The following is a 21,977-nucleotide window of genomic DNA, read 5'->3' on the forward strand; positions in this document are numbered from 1 at the left end:
TGTCCAGACGTATATATGATGTTCTGTATACGCAGATCTATGTAATCAGAGGTAAATCTATATTATACATTCAGGACTTATACATGTCCAGAGTCAATAAATGGGCAGGAAACATCACTGCAGATCCATCCCACCCTGCGTCATGTTTGACAGATGTGCCTGTAGAGAATGATGGGTTTTGTTTTTTCTTTTGCTTTATCGTCTATGCTGAGCTGAACCGTGTTAATTTAAAAAAACAACCAATTAGGCTCTTTTTCCATATAAAATCTGTTTTTCCAAGATGTGGTGGCAGATGTTACAGAGGCAAATATATCAGAAATAAAAATATACTCATCACACTTTGCTTTGAACAAACCAGACAGCAGCTCAGATTTAACATGACCAATTTATTTTCCAGGTTACAATGACACCGTAGCAAAATGCAGCGTCATTTACTTTTTATCCAAATATATAAAAATACATTTGAGCATAGAAAATAAACTGGTAACAGCTCGTAGAGCTCACTTGTAGCCCCGTGCACCATATCCACCGGAGGCTTGGACTGGGCTTGGTTTGATGGTGCTAATGATCTGGATTTGACTGGGATCCCAGACACAATCCTCCTCCAAATCGCTCCTCACCATTCCACACCCAGGTGGTACCCAGGCGGTGTCATACACCGGGCCGTATCTGGAGTCATGCCAATTCTTCTGACGAGGGTGGCCTTGACGATTGATGGCGATCACTTTCCCCACGTTGACCTCAACCCTAATGACAACCCTGTCAGACTCAGGGTGATCAATGGGATAGCGGCTAGCTTTCTCTAGGTCTCTGCTGAGGTAGACGCCGGGGCCGAGCATCCCGCCTGCAGACTGCTCAAAACCTCTGGCCAGGATGGACTGAGCAGCCTTCCTGGTGGTACCATGGTACATGACATACTGTCTATTATTAACTGGCTCAGAGAGGCCCAGTCGACCTACCCCACGGGGCAGATCAAAGTCATCTTCAGCCCACTGGTACGACATGTTGGTTTCAGTATCACTGTAGGAGAGAGGATTGTTAGTGTAAAGACTTCAGAAGGATTCCATGTGAAGAAACTAAACATCATTGCAAATGAAACAATAAAGGAATGAAACCAGAAAATTCATAAATGATTCAACATCACACAGTATTTAAGGTTCATTTTAAGTTATGGATGTGTTTAGCCTAGCCTAGCACACAGACTGGAAGAAGCAGAGGGAACCCATTAGTCCAGCTCTGGGCTGGCACCCCCATTGTGTCTCTGGACTGGCGCCATTCAAATGAATGAGGAGGCTGCATTTCTTCACACAGGGCTAAAGTCGGTCTGAACACTTCCTTAGGCACAGCAGTGCTTTGAGCTGAATGCTAACTTCAGCATGCTAACATGCTCACATTGACAACGCTCATATGCTAATGTTGAACAGGTATAATGTTTACTATGTTCACCTTCATAGTAAAGCTTCTTGTTTGCATGGTAACATTAGCACCAAACACCCAGTGCTTTTACTCTTCTTATTTTAAGATAAGATATTTTAATGAGTCCAAAAGTCATGACAGTCAGGTGAAGTGGAAACTTTAAACCGTCCAGTCAAGTAAATTTTATTAAATGGCCCAAAATCACAAATTGTTTGCCTCAAGGAGCTTTACAATCCGTACAGCATTCAACACACTCTGTCCTGAGAACCTCCTTTCAGGTAAGGAAACACTCCCCAAAAAACTTTAACTGGGAAATAAAATGTAACCGTCTGTAGCTGTCAAAGACTTTCCAGAGTGTTTTTACTATAAAACTATCCCATGTCAGTTTATTATTATTATTTATTCTGCTGTGCATATATTTATTTTTTCTGTTAAATGGATTGCTTAAAAGTTTTCCAAACGTTACCTTATTAAAATGTTGTTTCACATATTTTATGAAAGTGTATGGTAAAGTTTTACTAACAGGGTTTAAAAGGGTGATCGTTCACATCTGCAAACACCATAAATCTGCTTTTATCAGTCGGGAAGCTCCCAGCTGAGTCAGGCACCTCAACATATTCCACTGATGGCTTAAGAACACACTTTCCTTCAGACTAATTCACTTTATCTCCTCATATTAATAATATTTTATGTAAAAATGCAGACTTTCTTTGTGTGTGTGTGTGTGTGTGTTCACATACCTCTCTCCAGGTTCCTCAAAGAGTGCAGGCTGTAAGTTCACTTTGCTTTTTATAAGGACCGTCAGGCTTTGGGAGGAAATATGTGTTTATCTTTCACTTTCGTTTCACCTCTTGCAACGATTTATAACTTTCGTTAACAGTCAAACAGGATGTATATATTTAGGTGTGGTCCACACAGCAGAGACGTTGGGTTTCTGTCCTGCCAGCCAGCAGCACAGTGATCAGAGATTTTTAGGCCTTAAAGGAAAATGTGAGCATTGGGCTTATGGGACTTCCCAGGCCTCCACTATTAGGGCACAGATGTATGTTTTTACAGCTGGGTGCCTGCAAGACAGAAGAAAAGTTATACTTTTGCCCAGAGGCTCATGTACAGTGGCAGATTAGCTGCATAACAGTGGAGACAATTCATCAAAGACATCACTATCAAGAGGAAACAGTTTGGCAACTGGGAACATCTTTCAGAACCTCACGCACTATACCTCACTATATTTGCTTAGGTTTTCATTGTGCTTGTGCACCTGTTTTCATTTCCATGACATGAAGCAGCTTGTAACTGCAGTGTATTTAAACTTGGCTTATTTCCTGTAAATGTGGCCACTGTGACTCTATGGGTCATGAGATTTGAAAAAACAAGGACATGAATGACAATAGTTTTGTTTCTTTGTAGTTGTTTTTGTCTCTGTAGATATTTTGCGTCTTGTGGTCATTTTGCATCTCTTTGTGCCATTGTGTGTCTCTTTGTGGTTGTTTTGTGTTTATTATCACATACACAATCATACACAGTACAACATCTAGTGCGGGGGTTTTCAAAATCTGAGACTGTGGGCCTCCCCTCAGACAAAGCAGTTAGCAACAGCTACCGTTAGCAGCAGTTACTTCAGCAACAAGTAAAGCTATCTGTCCATCAGGAAATTCCATAAATCACAGAGAGTTGAGGCAGAGCTGGATTCCAGGGGTGCCAGGAGTCAAACCTGACTGTATTCCCTGTCGTGTTGTCAAACTGCAAACTGGCCTCCGTCATCTCGGAGAGAGATAACCATGCTCCCTTCATTTAAATATAACAGATGGAAATAAAAAGCTGGGAAATAATGTGCATGTGGTGAATGATGTGTTTTGTTTTCTCTTTTCTTTTTTTCTTTATTGTCTATGCTGAGCTGAGCAGTGTTACATTTTAAATTGAAAAAGAAAAACGACAATTGGGCTCTTTTTCCATGTAAAATCTGTTTTTCCAAGATGTGGCATCAGAGGTTTCCCGAGGCATCACACTCTTACTGCTTTCAACAAGACTGAAAGCAGTAAGAGTGTGATGCCGTCAGCAGTCAGATTTAAAGTGTGATGAGTATATTTTAATTTTGAGATTTCTCCCTTTAAAATGTCTGCTGCCAAAAAAACTCAAAGGCAGCATGCCTTCCTAAACAATTCTCCCTTAACTCTGGATTCACAGTTCACAACAGTTTTCACTGGAACTACTTTTTACCAAAGAAATAGTCTCTACTATTTATTTTGTTCAGATAACAGTTTGATATGTCAAGGTAACAGAGATTTATCTTATTTCCATTATCTTGGAATAACAGATTTTACATGGAAAAAAAACACAGTTATCTTTTGTCTTATGTCACAGTTGTGGCTGGTATCCCTAGAGGTTAGCACAGCATATCCACCACTGACACTGTAGAGACAGCAGATCGAAGTGATCCATTAGAAGCAGCTTTACAACAGATCCCAGTGGAGCTGTCAGACGTCTCCACCAGGCGGCTCACCTGATCACACCTGAGACAGGAAGTGGAACAAAACAAGCATTCCTGCCTGGAACTGGCAGCACCCTCAACTACATTTATTTGACAGCTATAGTCACTAGTTACTTTACAAATTAAGATTTTACATGAGATTAAAAAATATGATGCATCGTTAACCTACCCAAAAGTATTTAAAATACATAAAACTAGCTCAGATTGAACATGACCCATTTATTTTCCAGGTTACAATGACACAGTAACAAAATGCAGCGTCATTTACTTTTTATCCAAATATATAAAATACATTTGAGCATACAAAATAAATTGGTAGCAGTTCATAGAGCTCACATATGGCCCCATGGACTACATTCAAAGAAGGCTTGGACTGGGCGTGGTTTGATGGCTCCAATGATCTGGATTCGACTGGGATCCCAGACACAATTCTCCTCCAAACCACTCCTCACCATTCCACACCCAGGTGGTACCCAGGCGGTGTCATAGCCGAAGTCATGCCAGGTCTTCTGACAAGGGTGGCCTTGATAATTGATGGCGATCACTTTCCCCACACTGACCACGACCTTAATGACGACCTTGTCATACTCAGGGTGATCAATGGGATAGCGGCTAGCTTTCTGCAGGTCTCTGCTGAGGTAGACGCCAGGGCCGAGCATCCCGTCTTCAGACTGCTGAAATCCTGTGGCCAGGATGAATAGAGCACTCTGCCTGGTGGTACCATGGTACATGACATACTGTCTATTATTAACTGGCTCAGAGAGGCCCAGTCGAACTACCCCACAGGGCACATCAAAGTCATCTTCAGCCCACTGGTACTGCATGTTGGTTTCAGTATCACTGTAGGAGAGAGGATTGTTAGTGTAAAGACTTCAGAAGGATTCCATGTGAAGAAACTAAACATCATTGCAAAGGAAACAATACAGAAATGAAACCAGAAAATTAAGAAATGATTCAACATCACACAGTATTTTAGGTCCATTTTTAAGTTCTGTGTTTAGCTTAGCACACAGACTGGAAGAAGCAGAGGGAAACTGTTAGCCCGGCTCGATCAAAAGTGAAACGAAATGTCACATTGCAGTCGGGCAAAAGCTGAGCCATGTTCAACTGCTGGGCCACTCTGTGTTTTTTAACCAGATCATCTGGGTTGGCTCAAATGTATGAGGAGGCTGAATGTTTTGACACAGGCCTTAAGCTGGTCAAAATATTTGAACATTTTCTGATTAGCACCAAACACAAAGTTATTGTCTTCCAGCGCCACCAAGAGGTTGACTGATGATCCCCTGAGATTTGTTCTTGTGCCACCAGCAGCTCCAAGTGTTCACTTATCTGGTGAAATGTCTCACCAACCATTGGATGGATTACCATTACATTTGATAAAGCGCTAGCCTGGCTATAGATTGTTCTTATTCTAAGGTTTAGACAAAAATTCAGGTGTGGCTTTTAAGGAGTCCAAAAGTCATGATGGTCAGGTGAAGTGGAGATTTTAAACTGTCTAGTCAAGTAAATTTTATATAGCTCAATATCACAAATCACACATACGACACCCTTTACTTCAGACCCTTGATTCAAATAATAACTCCCCGAAAAAAACCTTTAACTGGGAAATACAAAATAGAACCGTCCATAGCTGTGAAAGACTTCACAGACTGTTTACTATAAAACTATCCCATGTCAGTATAAAGATTACTCTTTATTCTGCTGTGCATATATTTATAGAATTTTCTGTTAAATGCACAGTTTTCCAACCCTGACTTTATTAAAATGTTGTTGCCCATCATTCATAACAGTGTATGGAACAATTTAACTAATAGCTGAGAAAATCACTGTCTCGCTGCAGCTTCACACCGGGACTAAACACAGTTCGAAAGTGGCATTTGTTTAGGCCTCCATCAGACTAAGTAACTTCATCTCCTCTTTATTTCACAATATTTTCTTTAAAAATGCAACCTTTTTAGGGGAAAAACCAAGTGTGTGTTCACGTACCTCTCTCCAGGTTCCTCCAAGAGTGCAGGCTGCGAGTTCACTTTGCTTTTTATAAGGACCTTTAGGCTTTGGAAAGAAATTCCATAAAGGTGTGTTCACCTTTCGTTTCACTTCTTGCACAGTTCTATGACTTTTGTTTACAGTCAGAGGGATGTATTTATTTGGGTGTGGTCAACACAGCAGTGATGTTGGGTTTCTGTCCTGCCAGCCAGCAGCGCGGTGATTTTAGGGCCTTAAAGGAAGATGTGAGCATTGGACTTATGGGACTTTCCTTCCCTATTAGGGCACAAATGTTTGTTTTTACCGCTGGGTGCCTTCGAGAAAGAAGAAAAAATTATACTTTTGCACATCATGTACAGTGACAGATGAGCTGCGTAACAGAGGAGACAATTAATCAAAGACGTCACTATCAAGAGGAAACGGTTTGGCAGTTTGGCAAACACCCAGAACCTCATTCCTACCATATTTGCTTAGGTTTTCATTGTGCTCGTGCACCTGTTTTTATTTCCATCACATAAAGCAACTTGTAACTGCTGTATATTTAAACCTGGTGTATTTCCTGTAAATGTGGCCACTGTGACTCTGAGTCTTGCAAACTTTGCTCTCTCCACCTCTGTTGTAGAGAAAAAACAAGGACATGTTGTTTTCGTCTCTCTGTAGACATTTTGTGTCTCTGGTGGTCATTTTGCATCTCTTTGTAGTGCTTTTGCATTTCTTTGTGCCATTTTGTGCCTCTTTGTGATTGTTTAGTGTCGATTTGGGGATTTTTATGGTAATTTTTAATCTCTTTGCAGTAATCTTCCCCCTGACCCCTCAGACCCCTGGGTCTGTGCTTTAACATCAAGCAGGATCAAGCAGAATACAATACTGGAAGAAATACAATGTCTAATTGTTTGTTTGATAGACATTTGATAGAATAGTGCTGACTAGACATCACATTCTTGCTTATTTTCCTTTAAGGTAGTCCAGGTGATGAAGACGAGAAAGGACCAGGAGCAGATCTCGAAAGAGGCAGAGAAAAAACAATCTGTGTCATTCCTGTGTTGTAGAGCTGACCTGTTTGACAACAAGCTGCCTGTCAACATGTTCCAGCAATTACTTTACTGTAAATGTTGTCATTGTCTTTGAATAAGTCATTTTACCTGCCCAACGAGTGCGAGAAGGTGCAACTGAAACCAGCAGCAGATCTAACGATTAATCTGAAAGCTGATGAGGATAATGTGTCAGAGCTGTGAGGTTATCTGAGAATAATGCACACCCTCTGGCCAATCAGAATGCATTAGAAATGCACGTATGTACAATCATTTAAATAGGGTACATTCATACCGGTGGATGATTAACAATATCCAGTTCACGTCTTCATTCATCCAGGACCTGCTTGCTGCGAGGCAGCAGTGTTAACGATGGAGCCACTGCGCCACCTGGACATAACAGCAGGTATTACACACCTCAGTGTACACGATCACAGGATCTATGTAGGATTATGTTTATATACATTACAGTAACGCTGCACATTCATATTAAAAAAGGATACATGGTGTAGTAATTTTTTTATAAGGGGCTGACAAAACGTTTTACTACAAACATATAGTCCCGGTTGTATACTAATACATACTAACTGTATGAGAATAACCACATCACCCCACATCACTGTAAATATGATGACATATACAACGATTACTATATTCAGTTCAGTATGGTACCCTCATATATAAACATCACATATATTGACAAATACAGTACATGCATATGTGTTAGTTGCATATATAGACCGATATGCTAATTACAGTGTATGGTAATTATCATGATGCTTCTTCTCTTATAGATATTGATATTTGTATATGGGTGCATATAAGGTTCAGAATCAGAGATTAGTCAGGTGTAATGGATTATTAGGTTGATAATCCATTGGTGTAAACCTCCATAAAGCTGCATGTGATGGTTGGGTTCAGACTGGACAGTTTAAAAGCTGAAGCTCATGTTTCTTCGGCCCCTGTGAGGATCTGAACCTGTAGTGGGCAGGCTGAAGTATGACGAGAGACAGAAGAGGAAGCACAGCAATTTAGATTTTATTTGCATTTCTTGGTACTGTAGTTGCTCTACAAAAGAGAACAACATTAACATCCAAATATATTGACAAAAACAATGTGAAACAATAGACTTAAAGGTTCAGTGTGTAATATTAAGGGGGCTCTATTTATAGAATATGGCAATAATAAGTATGTTTTCATTAGTGTATAATCAACTGAAAATAAGAATCGTTGTCTTTTCATTACCTTGGAATAAGCCCTTTAGATCTACAGATCTCTTCCACGGAGGCCGCCATGTTAAACCGCCATGTTTCTACAGTAGCCCAGAAAGGACAAACCAAACACTGGCTCTACTGGGCCTTTCGCATTTTTTGTGGCTACCGGAGTTTCTCCTACATGCCGCCTGGTGGAGACGTCTGACAGCTCAACTGGGATCTGTTGTAAAGCTGCTTCTAATGGATCACTTCGATCTGCTGTCTCTACAGTGTCAGTGGTGGATATGCTGTGCTAACCTCTAGGTATAACAGCCACAACTGTGACATAAGACAAAAGATAACTGTGTTTTTTTTCCATGTAAAATCTGTTATTCCAAGATAATGGAAATAAGATAAATCTCTGTTACCTTGACATATCAAACTGTTATCTGAACAAAATTAATAGTTGGGACTATTTCTTTGGTAAAAAGTAGTTCCAGTGAAAACTGTTGTGAACTGTGAATCCAGAGTTAAGGGAGAATTGTTTAGGAAGGCATGTTGCCTTTGAGTTTTTTTGGCAGCAGACATTTCAAAGGGAGAAATCTCAAAATTAAAATATACTCATCACACTTTAAATCATAACCAGACAGCTGCTAAGATTTAACATGACCCATTTATTTTCCAGATTACAAAGACAAAATTGCAAAATACAATGTCATTTACTTTTTATCCAAACAAATAAAAATACATTTGAGCATACAAAATAATTTGGTAGCAGTTCGTAGAGCTCACATGTAGCCCCATGCACCATATCCAAAGCAGGCTTGGACTGGGCGTGGGATGATGGTACTCATGATCTTGATTTGAGTGGGATCCCAGACACAATCCTCCTCCAAATCGCTCCTCACCATTCCACACCCAGGTGGTACCCAGGCGGTGTCATACACCGGGCCGTATCTGGGGTCATGAGCTTTCTGCAGGTCTCTGCTGAGGTAGATGCCGCGGCCGAGCATCCCGTCTGCAAACCTGTGGCCTAAGGAGCCTAAGGAGCTGACTAAAGTTTTACTACATATATGGATTTACTGTATATGAGAATAACCATATCAGTCACATCACATCGCTGTATACAGTATATGATGACATATGTAACAATTACTATATATAGTGCAGTACCCTCATGTATAAGCATCACATATATTGCCCAGGCTCAACAAGCATTTCTTCATTGTTTGGTATAAATCTCACTAATTAACACGTTATACCTCCTTTGTATAGTCCGTACAGTAAACATAGCAATACCACACAGCACAAATACTCCATTACAAGTCAAAGTCCTGAATTGGAAATGTTACTTAAATAAAAGTACATACATATTATCATCAACATTTACTTAAAGTATCAAAAATAAAAGTATCAACACAGGAAAGAGGCCAGTGAGTGTTATGATATTTTATTATTGAATATTTTCACTAATGCATTAATGTTGTATGAAGTAGCATTTTATAACCGCAGTTGGTCATGGTGGAGCTAGTTTAATGTATTTTACATACTGGTGGGTAGGTTAAGAATGCATCATATTTTTACAAGGGTTGCCTTTGAATTGTGGAGTAAAAAGTGGCATTAAATGAAAATAATCAAGGACAAGTACCTCAAATTTGTACTTGTCTAGTACTAAATGTGCTTAGTTGAAGGTAAATGGCTGCATTTATATAACACTTTATAATTTTGCCAAACATACACACATGCTTGTACTGCTATCACAACTAAATGCCTAACCCTTAACCTTCAAACAGCCCTTTGAAAACACTCACACACTTTCCAAAATTAATGTTATCTGTCACCTTGACATGTTAAACTTTTATCTGGACAAAATGAATAGTTTTGACTATTTCTTTGGCAGAAAGTAGTTCCAGTGAAAACTGTTCCTAGTGAGTCCTCCAGAGTTAAAGGGAAATGGTTTAGAAAGTCGAGTGGCTTTTGAGTTTTTCAAATGAGGCAGCAGACGTTTCAGAGGCGGATATCTCAAAATAGAAATCATAGTCGTAGTCATCTGGACACTGTTTTCAGAATCAAGACGTTTCGGCTCCCATCCGGAAGTCATTCTCAATTGTGAAAAAATGGGACGGGAACTAGAAATTTAAGCTACTCTGTGTTACATAAGCCCCGCCCTCAGGGAGGAGTCTACCTGAGTGTCTGCTGTTTACCCTGCCTAGTTACACCTGAAACTGACCTAATAGTTTCCAAGATGGCCCAGTAATCAGTAACCAGGCCTATTGTTTTCTGGCTGCATCTACTTCATCACTGTTAAGTACCTGATTAGCATGTGATTGGCTTGACCAAGGTGATAATACACTCTGATAGACTTTGGGCAGATTGACTCTCAGACCACCATTTCTGTTCAAAGAGGGGTTCTCTTTTTTCACAAAAATGGCTTCTTTGACTCCTCTTTCAAACCAACTCTTCTCTCTACTTAGAATCTTCACCTCGCTGTCTTCAAATGTGCGGTTTGTAGCTTTTAGATGCAAATGCACGGCGCTCTGCAATCCCAAGTTAGTGTGTCATCTGTGCTGATAGTCTTTTGTGAAGTGGCTGTTTGGTCTCGCCTATGTACCGTTCTTTGCAGTTTTCCTTACTGCACTAAATGGAGTAGACAACATTGCTCTGTTTCTGTGTGGGTAACTTGTCCTTAGGGTGAACGAGTTTCTGTCTTAAAGTGAGATCACAATTGACAATGACTTCTGGATGGGAGCCGAAACGTCTTGATTCTGAAAACAGTGTCCAGATGACTACAACTGAAACGTTTTCTATGATAGAACACTCCTGGACGAATGAGGGACTACACCGTCCCAAAATAGAAATGTACTCTGTTTCAACAAACCGGACAGCAGCTCAGATTGAACATGACCCATTTATTTTCCAGGTTACAATGACACAGTAACAAAATGCAGCGTCATTTACTTTTTATTCAAATACATAAAAATACATTTGAATAAACAAAATAAATTGGTAACAGCTCGTAGAGCTCACTTGTAGCCATGTGCACCATATCCATAGGAGGACCGGACTGGGCGTGGTTTGATGGTGCTAATGATCTGGATTCGATTGGGATCCCACACACAATCCACCTCCAAAGGGTTCCTCACCATTCCACACCCAGGTGGTACACAGGCGGTGTCATACACCGGGCCGTATCTGGAGTCATGCCAGGTCTTCTGACGAGGGTGGCCTTGATAATCGATGGTGATCACTTCCCCCACACTGACCACGACCTTAATGACGACCTTGTCATACTCAGGGTGATTCATGGGATAGCCGCTAGCTTTCTCCAGGTCTCTGCTGAGGTAGACGCCGCGGCCGAGCAACCCACGTGGAGACTGCTGAAAACCTGTGGCCAGGATGGATTGCGCGTTCTGCCTGGAGGTGCCATGGTACATGACGTAACTTTCACCACTAGCTGGTGCATCGAGGCCCAGTAGATATACCCCACAGGGCACATCAAAGTCATCTTCAGCCCACTGGTACGACATGTTGGTTTCAGTATCACTGTAGGAGAGAGGATTGTTAGTGTAAAGACTTCAGAAGGATTCCATGTGAAGAAACTTAAACATCATTGCAAATGAAACAATAAAGGAATGAAACCAGAAAATTAAGAAATGATTCAACATCACACAGTATTTAAGGTCCATTTTTAAGTTCTGTGTTTAGCTTAGCACACAGACTGGAAGAAGCAGAGGGAAACTGTTAGCCCAGCTCGATCAAAAGTGAAACGAGATGTCACATTGCAGTCGGGCAAAAGCTGAGCCATGTTCAACTGCTGGGCCACTCTGTGTTTTTTAACCAGATCATCTGGGTTGGCTCAAATGTATGAGGAGGCTGAATGTTTTGACACAGGCCTTAAGCTGGTCAAAATATTTGAACATTTTCTGATTAGCACCAAACACAAAGTTATTGTCCTCCTGCGCCACCAAGAGGTTGACTGATGATCCCCTGAAATTTGTTCTTGTGTCACCAGCAGCTCCAAATGTTCACTTATCTGGTGAAATGTCTCACCAACCATTGGATGGATAACCATTACATTTGATAAACCGCTAGCCTGGCTATAGGCTATATATATAGCGACTCCACTGCATTCCCAAGAGCGCACTACCGCCAAAGCTTCACAGTCCTGATTCTTAAAGAGCCAGTACGCAATTTTAACATATTACATATTTTCAGTGTAAAAATACAGAATACCCATCCAAATGGTATACACAAACAAAGTAAGCTCACAAAAGAAGCCAACTCAAACAAAAATATTCAAAAACTGCATCCAATCAAAATAGGCTCCTACATTACCGGCCCCTAATTGTTCTCAAACTCTTTGAGACAATTATTTAAATTTAAACAGAAGGAGCCATATTAGTTTAATATCCTAAGTAAATTCTTAAAGTCCGAAGCAACACAAATTTAGGTTCCTATAGACATATTGCCTTCACTACTCATTCTGCCTCCTGCAACAGGCAAAGTTTTGTTATGGGTCTTTCCAAAATGTTGGTTTTTGTCTTAATGCGGACTTGTCGAACAAGACCCTTCTTGTCAGGAAAAGTTTCAATAACTCTTGCTAACATCCATGAATTCCTAGGGGCAGAGTCATCAACTACCAGAACAATGTCTCCAACAGAGAAGTTTCTTCTTGTGTCATTTCACTTTTGTCTCTGTTGCAGTTGTGGCAAAAATTCACGACACCAACGTTTCCAAAACAAATCAGAAATGTACTGCACCTGTTTCCATTTGCGTCTAGAATACAGGTTGTCTTTGTCAAACAGTCCTGGAGGCAACGATGGCTTTGTCTTGAGTAACAACAAGTGATTTGGAGTCAAAGCTTCTAGATCGTTTATGTCGCTTGATGTTGCTGTTATTGGACAACTGTTAATTATAGCCTCTGCCTCACAGAAAACAGTTTGAAGGCATTCCTCATCAAGAACTTGTTCTCTGATTGTAGCATTAAGGATTTTTCTTACTGAGCCTATCAATCTCTCCCATGCCCCGCCATGGTGAGACCCAGTGGGAGGATTGAAAACCCACTTAATTCCTTGCTGGCTGAGATGGTCCTGAATCTTTTCCTTGTTCCATTTCTCAATGGATTGTCTTAATTCATGCTCTGCACCTACAAAATTGGTCCCATTGTCTGACCTGAGTACTTTAACTTGTCCTCTTCTGGCTACAAACCGATGTATAGCATTCAGACAGGAATCGGAGTCCAACAAAGAAGCCACTTCAATGTGCACTGCACGAATTGCTAAGCAAGTGAAGATAACACCATATTTCTTGACAAGACTTCTTCCACGTTTAACCATGAATGGTCCAAAGTAATCTACACCTACTCTTGTAAAAGGTGGATCATCTGGTAACACCCTGTCTGTTGGTAAGTCTGCCATCATTTGCTTTCCTGTGGAGGAATGTAAACAAAGACAAATAACACATCTTGCTAGCATTGTTCTGATTGCAGATTTGGCACCTGGTATCCAGTATTTCTGTTGCAGTGTAGAAGTCATGTGATTTCTGCCACTGTGTCCTGTTTTCTCATGAATATTCTGGAGGATTAAGTTGGTGGCATGAAGATCCTTCGGAATAATCATAGGACGCTTGCTTTCTTCCGGCATAGCAGCATTGCTGAGTCTTCCGCCAACGCATAAAACTTCACTGTGCAACTGGGGGTTTAACCTGTAGATCGAACTGTTTCTCTTTATGGCTTGCCCACTTTGCAGAGCTGATATCTCCTCAGCAAACTTCTCTCTTTGACAGTACTTCACTATTTCAAGCTCTGCCTCCTTCAAATCATCAACTGAAATGTTACTTCCTTTCCATTTATCTTTGAAGTCTTCCATCCTTTTGTTCACTATCTGCTTGCCTTTACTTGAGTTGGCTAGAGTCTCTGCAGCAGTAAGTGTCTTTCTCTTTTGCACAAGTTCCAACAGCATGGTCTTAAATTTTAGAATCCACGCTACAATGCGCTGAAGCCTTTTCCAAGAGGAGAAATTATCCATCAGTTGTCTAACAGAACTGTTATTATGTTGGGTCTGTATTGAATTGACCAACACAGACTTCTTGATCTCTGGATCATCTGCAGATATCAGAATTTCTTCCATGCTCTTTGGCCACTGCTCTGTGGATTGGTAAAGAAATTTTGGGCCTGAGATCCATTTTTCATTTTGCATGAAAGTGTTGACCTTTTGCCCTCTCGAGGCATAATCTGCTGGATTTGAGCCAGTTACAACATGGTTCCACTATTCAGTCTTTGAGGCCTTCAGAATTGTTGTTACTCTGTTCACCACAAAAGTTCTGAATCTTGTGCTTTCATTTCTGAGATATTTAAGTACAGCTGTGCTGTCCGTCCAGAAGACTGAAGGTTTAAGTTTCAGCTGTAACTCTCCTTTTAACATCAGATCCATCTTTGTGGCAACTGTCGCAGCTGCCAGTTCCATACGTGGAATTGTAGGCCTTTTTAGAGGGGCAACTCTGGCCTTCCCTATCATCAATGCACAGTGCACCTGGTCCTGTTGATTACGTAGAAGAAGATAGCTTGCTGTACCATATGCATCTTCACTCGCATCTGCGAAGTGATGTAGCTGTGCCACAACAGTTTCTCCGAAATCTGCTGGTTTAATGCATCTGCTCACCTTGAACTCTTCAAGCTGATGAAGTCCACTGTCCACCTTTGTTTTGCTTGCTCTGGAAGATCATCATCCCATCCTATTTTCAGTCTGCATAAATCCTGCAGGATCATCTTTGCTGGTAGAATCACAGGTGCAAGAAAACCCAATGGGTCATAGATAGAGCTGACGATCGAGAGCAGACCTCTTTGAGTGAATGGACGATCTTTAATGACTATTTTGAATTGAAATGTGTCTGACTCAACATTCCAGTGGATGCCCAATGCTCTTTCCATGGGCAATGTTTCCTGATCAAGATCCAAGTTTTTCAATCCATCAGCCCATTCATTCTCAGGGATAGCTGCTAGCACAGCACGACTGTTGCTTGTCCACTTGACCAGGCGAAAACCTCCGTTGGAACATATTGCTCGCAGACCATGATATAACTCTATGGCTTGTGTCTCAGTGGCTGTGGACTTTAAACAGTCATCTACGTAAAAATTTCGAAGACCAGCATCAGCAACATCAGGTTCAAACAGTGTGCCATGATCTTCAGCACACTTCCTCAAAGCATAGGACAGTGGACAACCATTTTATGTTCCACCAAGTCTCCATTATAATCTCCATGAGGCCACCACAGGAACCTAAGAAGATTTGAATCTTCTTCATGGACGCGAACCTGGTGGAACATAGCTTCCACATCTGCCATAAAGGCGATCCTTTCTTGTCTGAATCTTGTAAGGACACCAACAAGATTACTTGTGAGGCTGGGACCTTGTAAAAGTTGTTGGTTCAACGACGTCCCTTGATAAGATGCCCCACAGTCAAAAACAACCCTCAGTTTGTGCTTGACAGGATGGTACACTCCATGGTGAGGTATGTACCATAATTTGCCATCTGTTTGCTTGTGGTTGTCTTCTGTGAGCTCAACAGCATAATCATTTTTGATGAGACTGTTCATGAAAGATGTATACTTTTCTTTTCAAATTCAGAGCCCGTTGTTCAGCCACCACGCGATTATTTGGCATCTGAATAGCTTTGTTCTTCAAAGGCAGGCACAAGCTGTAATGACCATCTACAAGCTTAGCTGACTCAGACATCATTTTCATAAATTGGAGGTCTTCCTTGGACATTTCCACTCGATCATCCTTTTCTACTTCAGGGAAATCCTGCTTGAATTGCTGTTGCCACAAGTCTTCTAATCTGGCTACTGATATGCGATTCACCAATACTGGAGCGCACCTTCCCTTTCTCGTGACGCCATTACTATTCCTGAGAGGCCCATTAACTGTCCAGCCCAACTTGGTTCTAACAGCAAAAGGTCCATTGTCTTTACTACTAATAACTTGCCAAGGCTCCATGACTTCAGGCACATTAGCTCCTATTAGTAATCCAATTTTTGCTTAGATGCTAGGGAGACAAACCTCTTTAAGATACGGCCATCTCTCCAAATCCTTTTGCTGTGGAATGTTGCCCTTATGAACTGGAATTGTTCTCTGTGTGAAGATGTCAGGAAGTTGAACAAACTCATCACCATCTAGACTACTAATCTCCAACCCAGACACTATGTGAGTTTTGACTTGTTTTTCATCTCCCATGGTTCTTAGAAGTATATCAGTCTTTCTTCCGTTCACTTTCAGCTCAGACATCAAGGCTTCTGTACAGAAAGTTTCTGTACTTCCTGGGTCGAGAAAGGCGTACGTTTTGACCAAATGTGTACCTTTAGTAGTCTTAACTTGTACAGGAACAATTGACAAAGTACACTCATTCTCACAGGTATCCTCGTCTCCACTTGTGTCCTTTTTTGCACAGACTAGTGCACTTGTAACAGACTGTCTTTCACAGCTATCCGTTTTGTCTTCCTGAAGACAAGCAGTTTCCTTTGACTTCATATGCAGTATGGTAGGATGTGGCAAAGAACATTCACTGCAGCTCATTCTATCTTTGCATTGTTTGCTCATGTGACCGTGCTTTAAACAGCCAAAACACAATCCTTTGGTTCGCAAAAAGTCAATTTTCTCTTGATGTGTCTTACTTCTCAATCCTTTACAGGATTCCAGGTGGTGTTGCAGTCCTTTACAAAAAAGACATGGTTTCCTCTGGCTGCTGGTATGTTTATTTTGCGATCTTTGAACTGCAAGTTTGTCATCATCTTCAACCTTTTTGTCAACTGGTACAGCACTAGTTGTGAAGACCCTTTCTGGTCTTTTTATAAGCGTTTGCTTCTGCTTGTGACTTAGCTTGTCCTTTAGTTTTTGAACTTTCCTTTATGTCTCCAAACACTGGATGGAGAGAAATCCTTGCCTGCTTGTTAATGAAATCAACTAAATCTTTGAACTTCACTCTAGCATTTCGCTTCTCTTGAATATCACATGCCACCGATCGCCATTTTTCTCTTAATTTGTATGGAAGTTTCACCACAATGGCTTTCAGATTTGCTGCATTATCCATCTCTTCCATGTAACTTATATCTGACATTGCATTGCAGCATCCTGACAGAAACAATGAAAAGGAGTGAAGTGCTTCTCCATCTTCAGGTCTGATAAAGGGCCAGTGTAGAGCTTTGTTCATGTATGCGTCTGCAATCTGATACTCATTTCCAAAATGCTCTCTCAGAAGTTGCTTTGCCTTAAGATAGCCTTCTGTTGGATTCATATGTAGACAGCTACGAATCAGTTCCTTAGGCTTTCCAGTTGTGTACTGTTCCATGTAGTACAAACAGTCTTTATTATTATCGGTACGATCTTCAACGCCATGTTCGGAGGCCCGAATGAACAGCTTATAATGAAGAGGATCTCCTTTGAAAATAGGTATGTCAACTGAAGGAAGCATGGACATTTTTTGATGCTTCACTAAGCACTCAGTGATGTTGGCTTGTGGCTCCATAGCATGTACCAACTATGTTTCCCTCTCTACCTATAGAAGACTCATTTGGGATGGAGTTATTAGTTGACTGTGGCCTAAGAGGTTGAAAAACATTATCAAGCAGACTTTTCTGTTTTAGTACATCTTCACGAGGCGTTATGTTACCTGTTTCCAGATCCATTTCCTTGTGACTTACTGCTGAAGACCGACAGCTTTCATACTGCTTAATAACTTTAATCTTAGCATCTGACACTGCAAGGGCAACTTCTAGCTCGAATTCTTCTCTTTTAGCTTTTAGTTCAGCCTCTTGTCGTTCAATAGCTTGTTTCTTCTTCAATGCAGCATGTTTAACAAGCAGTGCAGCTCTTTCTGCTTCAGCAGACATTCGTGCAGAAGAAGTTGTAGAAGCTGTAGATCTGCCATCTACTGACCCATGTTTCTTATGCTTCTTACTGGAAGTCACTGACACAGAGGAAATGCTATCATCAGGATTCACTTCTAGATCGCACTGTATTGCTTGCTCAGCATTTTCTGCAACCTGTTTCATCCACTTGTTGACTGCAATAATAAGTCTTTCACATGAGTTGACTCTTGGTTCAAACCATGTATGCTGGTCCTTTGCATAATCTTCATCAGACATAAACTCCTCAACAGCATGAATCAGCTGACAGAAGTCTTTATACAAATGTTTGTACTCAGTTTCCAGTTTAGTTCGAACAATGTCAATATGTGCAGAATCATCCATAAGTTGTTCAATTTCCTTAGATTTACTTGTGAGCTGAGCAAGTTTAGCTTTCCTTGACTGCAAAAGCCTTTGCACTTTTTCTTCCTTTGCTTTCTCCGTCATTTTTATTGGCCTTTTAGCACTAGTGCAATCCTCATTTATCTTCGTACTTTCATCCATTCTTTAGTTTAAAGCATCAAAACGACTGATTAATTGTCCTTATATCATTTACTTAACTGTGCAGTATCACGTTTAAATTTTTTACCCCAGAAATCTTCTCCGCAGAAACTGCGGCATTAGATCGCGGGTAGATATGGCCGCGCTTCTGAGGTAATCCTAGAGCATCCTTTTCCAACGAATCTCCACATAACATGTACTGCAAGATCCACTGTTCCGTAAAACATCCACATATCTTCGTGACAAACACGTCCTTATCCTTCAGGAGAAGTTTTCTTTACTAATGTGAGTGCGCATTTAGTTTCCGTCTTGGTTTCACTCGCTCCATGTCCACTAAAACAATCCACATAGTCCGTTTTCTTATAAAATATCTTTCTTTAATCTTGATTGTCAGTTAAATAAAACAAATAAAATAATAAAGGCAAATTATGATCTTAAATCGTCAATATCACGGATGCGGTAAAGAAAACTGTGCGACTCCACTGTATTCCCGAGAGCGCACTACCGCCAAAGCTTCACAGTCCTGATTCTTAAAGAGCCAGTACGCAATTTTAACATATTACATATTTTCAGTGTAAAAATACAGAATACCCATCCAAATGGTATACACAAACAAAGTAAGCTCACAAAAGAAGCCAACTCAAACAAAAATATTCAAAAACTGCATCCAATCAAAATAGGCTCCTACAAAGGTTTAGACAATTCAGGTGTGGCTTTTAAGGAGTCCAAAAGTCACAATGGTCAGGTGAAGTGGAGATTTTAAACTGTCTAGTCAAGTAAATTTTATTTAGCTCAATATCACAAATCACACATTTACCTCAATGAGCTTTGCAATCTGTACAGCATACGACACCCTTTACTTCAGACTCTCGATTCAAATAATAACTCCCCGAAAAAACCCTTTAACTGGGAAATACAAAATAGAACCGTCCACAGCTGTGAAAGACTTCACAGACTGTTTACTATAAAACTATCCCATGTCAGTATAAAGTTTACTCTTTATTCTGCTGTGCATATGTTTATAGAATTTTCTGTTAAATGCACATGTTTTCCAACCCTGACTTTATTAAAATGTTGTTGCCCATCATTCATAACAGTGTATGGAACAATTTAACTAATAGCTGAGAAAATCACTGTCTCGCTGCAGCTTCACACCGGGACTAAACACAGTTCGAAAGTGGCATTTGTTTAGGCCTCCATCAGACTAAGTAACTTCATCTCCTCATCATTATTTCACAATATTTTCTTTAAAAATGCACCCTTTTTAGGGGAAAAACCAAGTGTGTGTTCACATACCTCTCTCCAGGTTCCTCCAAGAGTGCAGGCTGCGAGTTCACTTTGCTTTTTATAAGGACCGTCAGGCTTTGGAAAGAAATTCCATAAAGGTGTGTTCACCTTTCGTTTCACTGCGAAACGAAAGGGGATGTATTTATTTGGGTGTGGTCAACACAGCAGTGATGTTGGGTTTCTGTCCTGCCAGCCAGCAGCGCGGTGATTTTAGGGCCTTAAAGGAAGATGTGACCATTGGACTTATGGGACTTTCCTTCCCTATTAGGGCACAAATGTATGTTTTACTGCTGGGTGCCTTCGAGAAAGAAGAAAAAATTATACTTTTGCACATCATGTACAGTGACGGATGAGCTGCGTAACAGAGGAGACAATTAATCAAAGACGTTACTATCAAGAGGAAACAGTTTGGCAGTTTGGCAAACACCCAGAACCTCATTCCTACCATATTTGCTTAGGTTTTCATTGTGCTCGTGCACCTGTTTTTATTTCCATCACATAAAGCAACTTGTAACTGCAGTATATTTAAACCTGGTGTATTTCCTGTAAATGTGGCCACTGTCTTGCAAACTTTGCACTCTCCACCTCTGTTGGAGAGAAAAAAAAAGGACATGAATGAAAATTGTTTTGTGTTTCTTTCTTGTTGTTTTCGTCTCTCTGTAGACATTTTGTGTCTCTGGTGGTCATTTTGCATCTCTTTGTAGTGCTTTTGCATTTTTTTGTGCCATTTTGTGCCTCTTTGTGATCGTTTAGTGTCTCTTTGTAGTCGATTTGGGGATTTTTATGGTAATTTTTAATCTCTTTGCAGTAATCTTCCCCCTGACCCCTCAGACCCCTGGGTCTGTGCTTTAACATCAAGCAGGATCAAGCAGAATACAATACTGGAAGAAATACAATGTCATTTACTTTTTATCCAAATACATAAAAATACATTTGAACATACAAAATAAGTTGGTAGCAGTTCGTAGAGCTCACATGTAGCCCCATGCACCATATCCAAAGCAGGGTTGGACTGGGCGTGGGGTGATGGTACTCATGATCTTGATTTGATTGGGATCCCAGACACAATCCTCCTCCAAATCGCTCCTCACCATTCCACACCCAGGTGGTACCCAGGCGGTGTCATACACATTGCCATATCTGGAGTCATGCCAGGTCTTCTGACGAGGGTGGCCTTGACGATTGATGGCGATCACTTTCCCCACATTGACCTCAACCCTAATGACGACCTTGTCATACTCAGGGTGATTAATGGGATAGCGGCTAGCTTTCTGCAGGTCTCTGCTGAGGTAGACGCCGGGGCCGAGCATCCCGTCTGCAGACTGCCGAAAACCTGTGGCCAGGATTGACTGAGCACTCTGCCTGGTGGTGCCGTGGTACATGACATATTTTTTATCACTAACTGGCGCAGGGAGGTCTAGTCGACCTACCCCATCGGGCAGATCAAAGTCATCTTCAGCCCACTGATACTGCATGTTGGTTAAACTGTAGGAGAGAGGATTATTAGTGTAAAGATTCCATGCGAAGAAACTAAACATCATTGCAAATAAAACAAAACAGAAATGAAATCAGAAAATTAAGAAATGATACAAGAACATGCTACAATATCTTAAGTCCATTTTAAAAGGTCCAGTGTGTTGGATTTAATGGCATCTAGCAGTGAAATTGCAGTTTGCAACCATTTGAATACCCTCAACTTCCAAGCGTGTAGGAGAAACTATGGTGGCCGCGAAACTCATGAAAAAACGTGAAAGGCCCTATCTAGAGCCAGTGTTTGGTTTGTCTGTTGTGGGCTACTGTAGAAACCAAGGCAGGAATTATACCATGACCTAACAGCCAGTGCCGCGGATGCCCGGAGCGTGGCCGCAATGCCTCTTCTGAAATGAACTAGCCACACGGCCACTTTGGCATGCCCTGTTTTGAACTGGCTGTTGTGCCCTTAAGAAAGTTGCAGATTTCCTCATTTAAAACTAAATGAAAACTCAGCAAATATACTCACGTTTCCCAGCGTCTCAAGACAGAAGAAAAGTTATACTTTTGCCCAGAGGCTCATGTACAGTGGCAGATTAGCTGCATAACAGTGGAGACAATTCATCAAAGACATCACTATCAAGAGGAAACAGTTTGGTAACTGGGAACATCTTTCAGAACCTCATTCACTATACCTCACTGTGTTTG

At 40.9% G+C, this 21,977-nt stretch overlaps 1 protein-coding gene across 1 annotated transcript; it reads right to left on the bottom strand.

Annotated features, from left to right (window-relative positions):
* Nucleotides 1-366: 366 nt before the first annotated feature.
* LOC122869497 lies at nt 367-21,284 on the bottom strand. Its single transcript, XM_044182596.1, has 8 exons — nt 20,775-21,284; nt 19,809-19,901; nt 11,140-11,657; nt 8,907-9,147; nt 5,891-5,956; nt 4,239-4,744; nt 2,157-2,235; nt 367-1,020 (listed from the first exon to the last, which is right to left on the bottom strand). Exons 1-8 carry the CDS (start codon nt 21,272-21,274, stop codon nt 501-503), a joined length of 2,523 nt encoding a protein of 840 aa, XP_044038531.1. The 5' UTR covers nt 21,275-21,284; the 3' UTR covers nt 367-500.
* Nucleotides 21,285-21,977: the final 693 nt, after the last annotated feature.

Source organism: Siniperca chuatsi, linkage group LG21 (genome assembly GCF_020085105.1).
Source record: "Siniperca chuatsi isolate FFG_IHB_CAS linkage group LG21, ASM2008510v1, whole genome shotgun sequence".
In the NCBI taxonomy this organism is placed as follows: Eukaryota; Metazoa; Chordata; class Actinopteri; order Centrarchiformes; family Sinipercidae; genus Siniperca; species Siniperca chuatsi.

What these genes read in the sequence shown, in the direction of transcription:
- LOC122869497 (XM_044182596.1), bottom strand. Translation starts at nt 21,274, where the DNA reads ATGCAGTATCAGTGGGCTGAAGATGACTTTGATCTGCCCGATGGGGTA. An exon ending in TATGGTGCATGGGGCTACAT is followed by an intron (nt 5,957 to 8,906) that starts GTGAGCTCTACG and finishes TTCTTTCCAAAG; the next exon opens with CCTAAAGGTCCTTATAAAAA. An exon ending in TAGTCCATGGGGCCATATGT is followed by an intron (nt 2,236 to 4,238) that starts GAGCTCTATGAA and finishes GATAAACACATA; the next exon opens with TTTCCTCCCAAAGCCTGACG.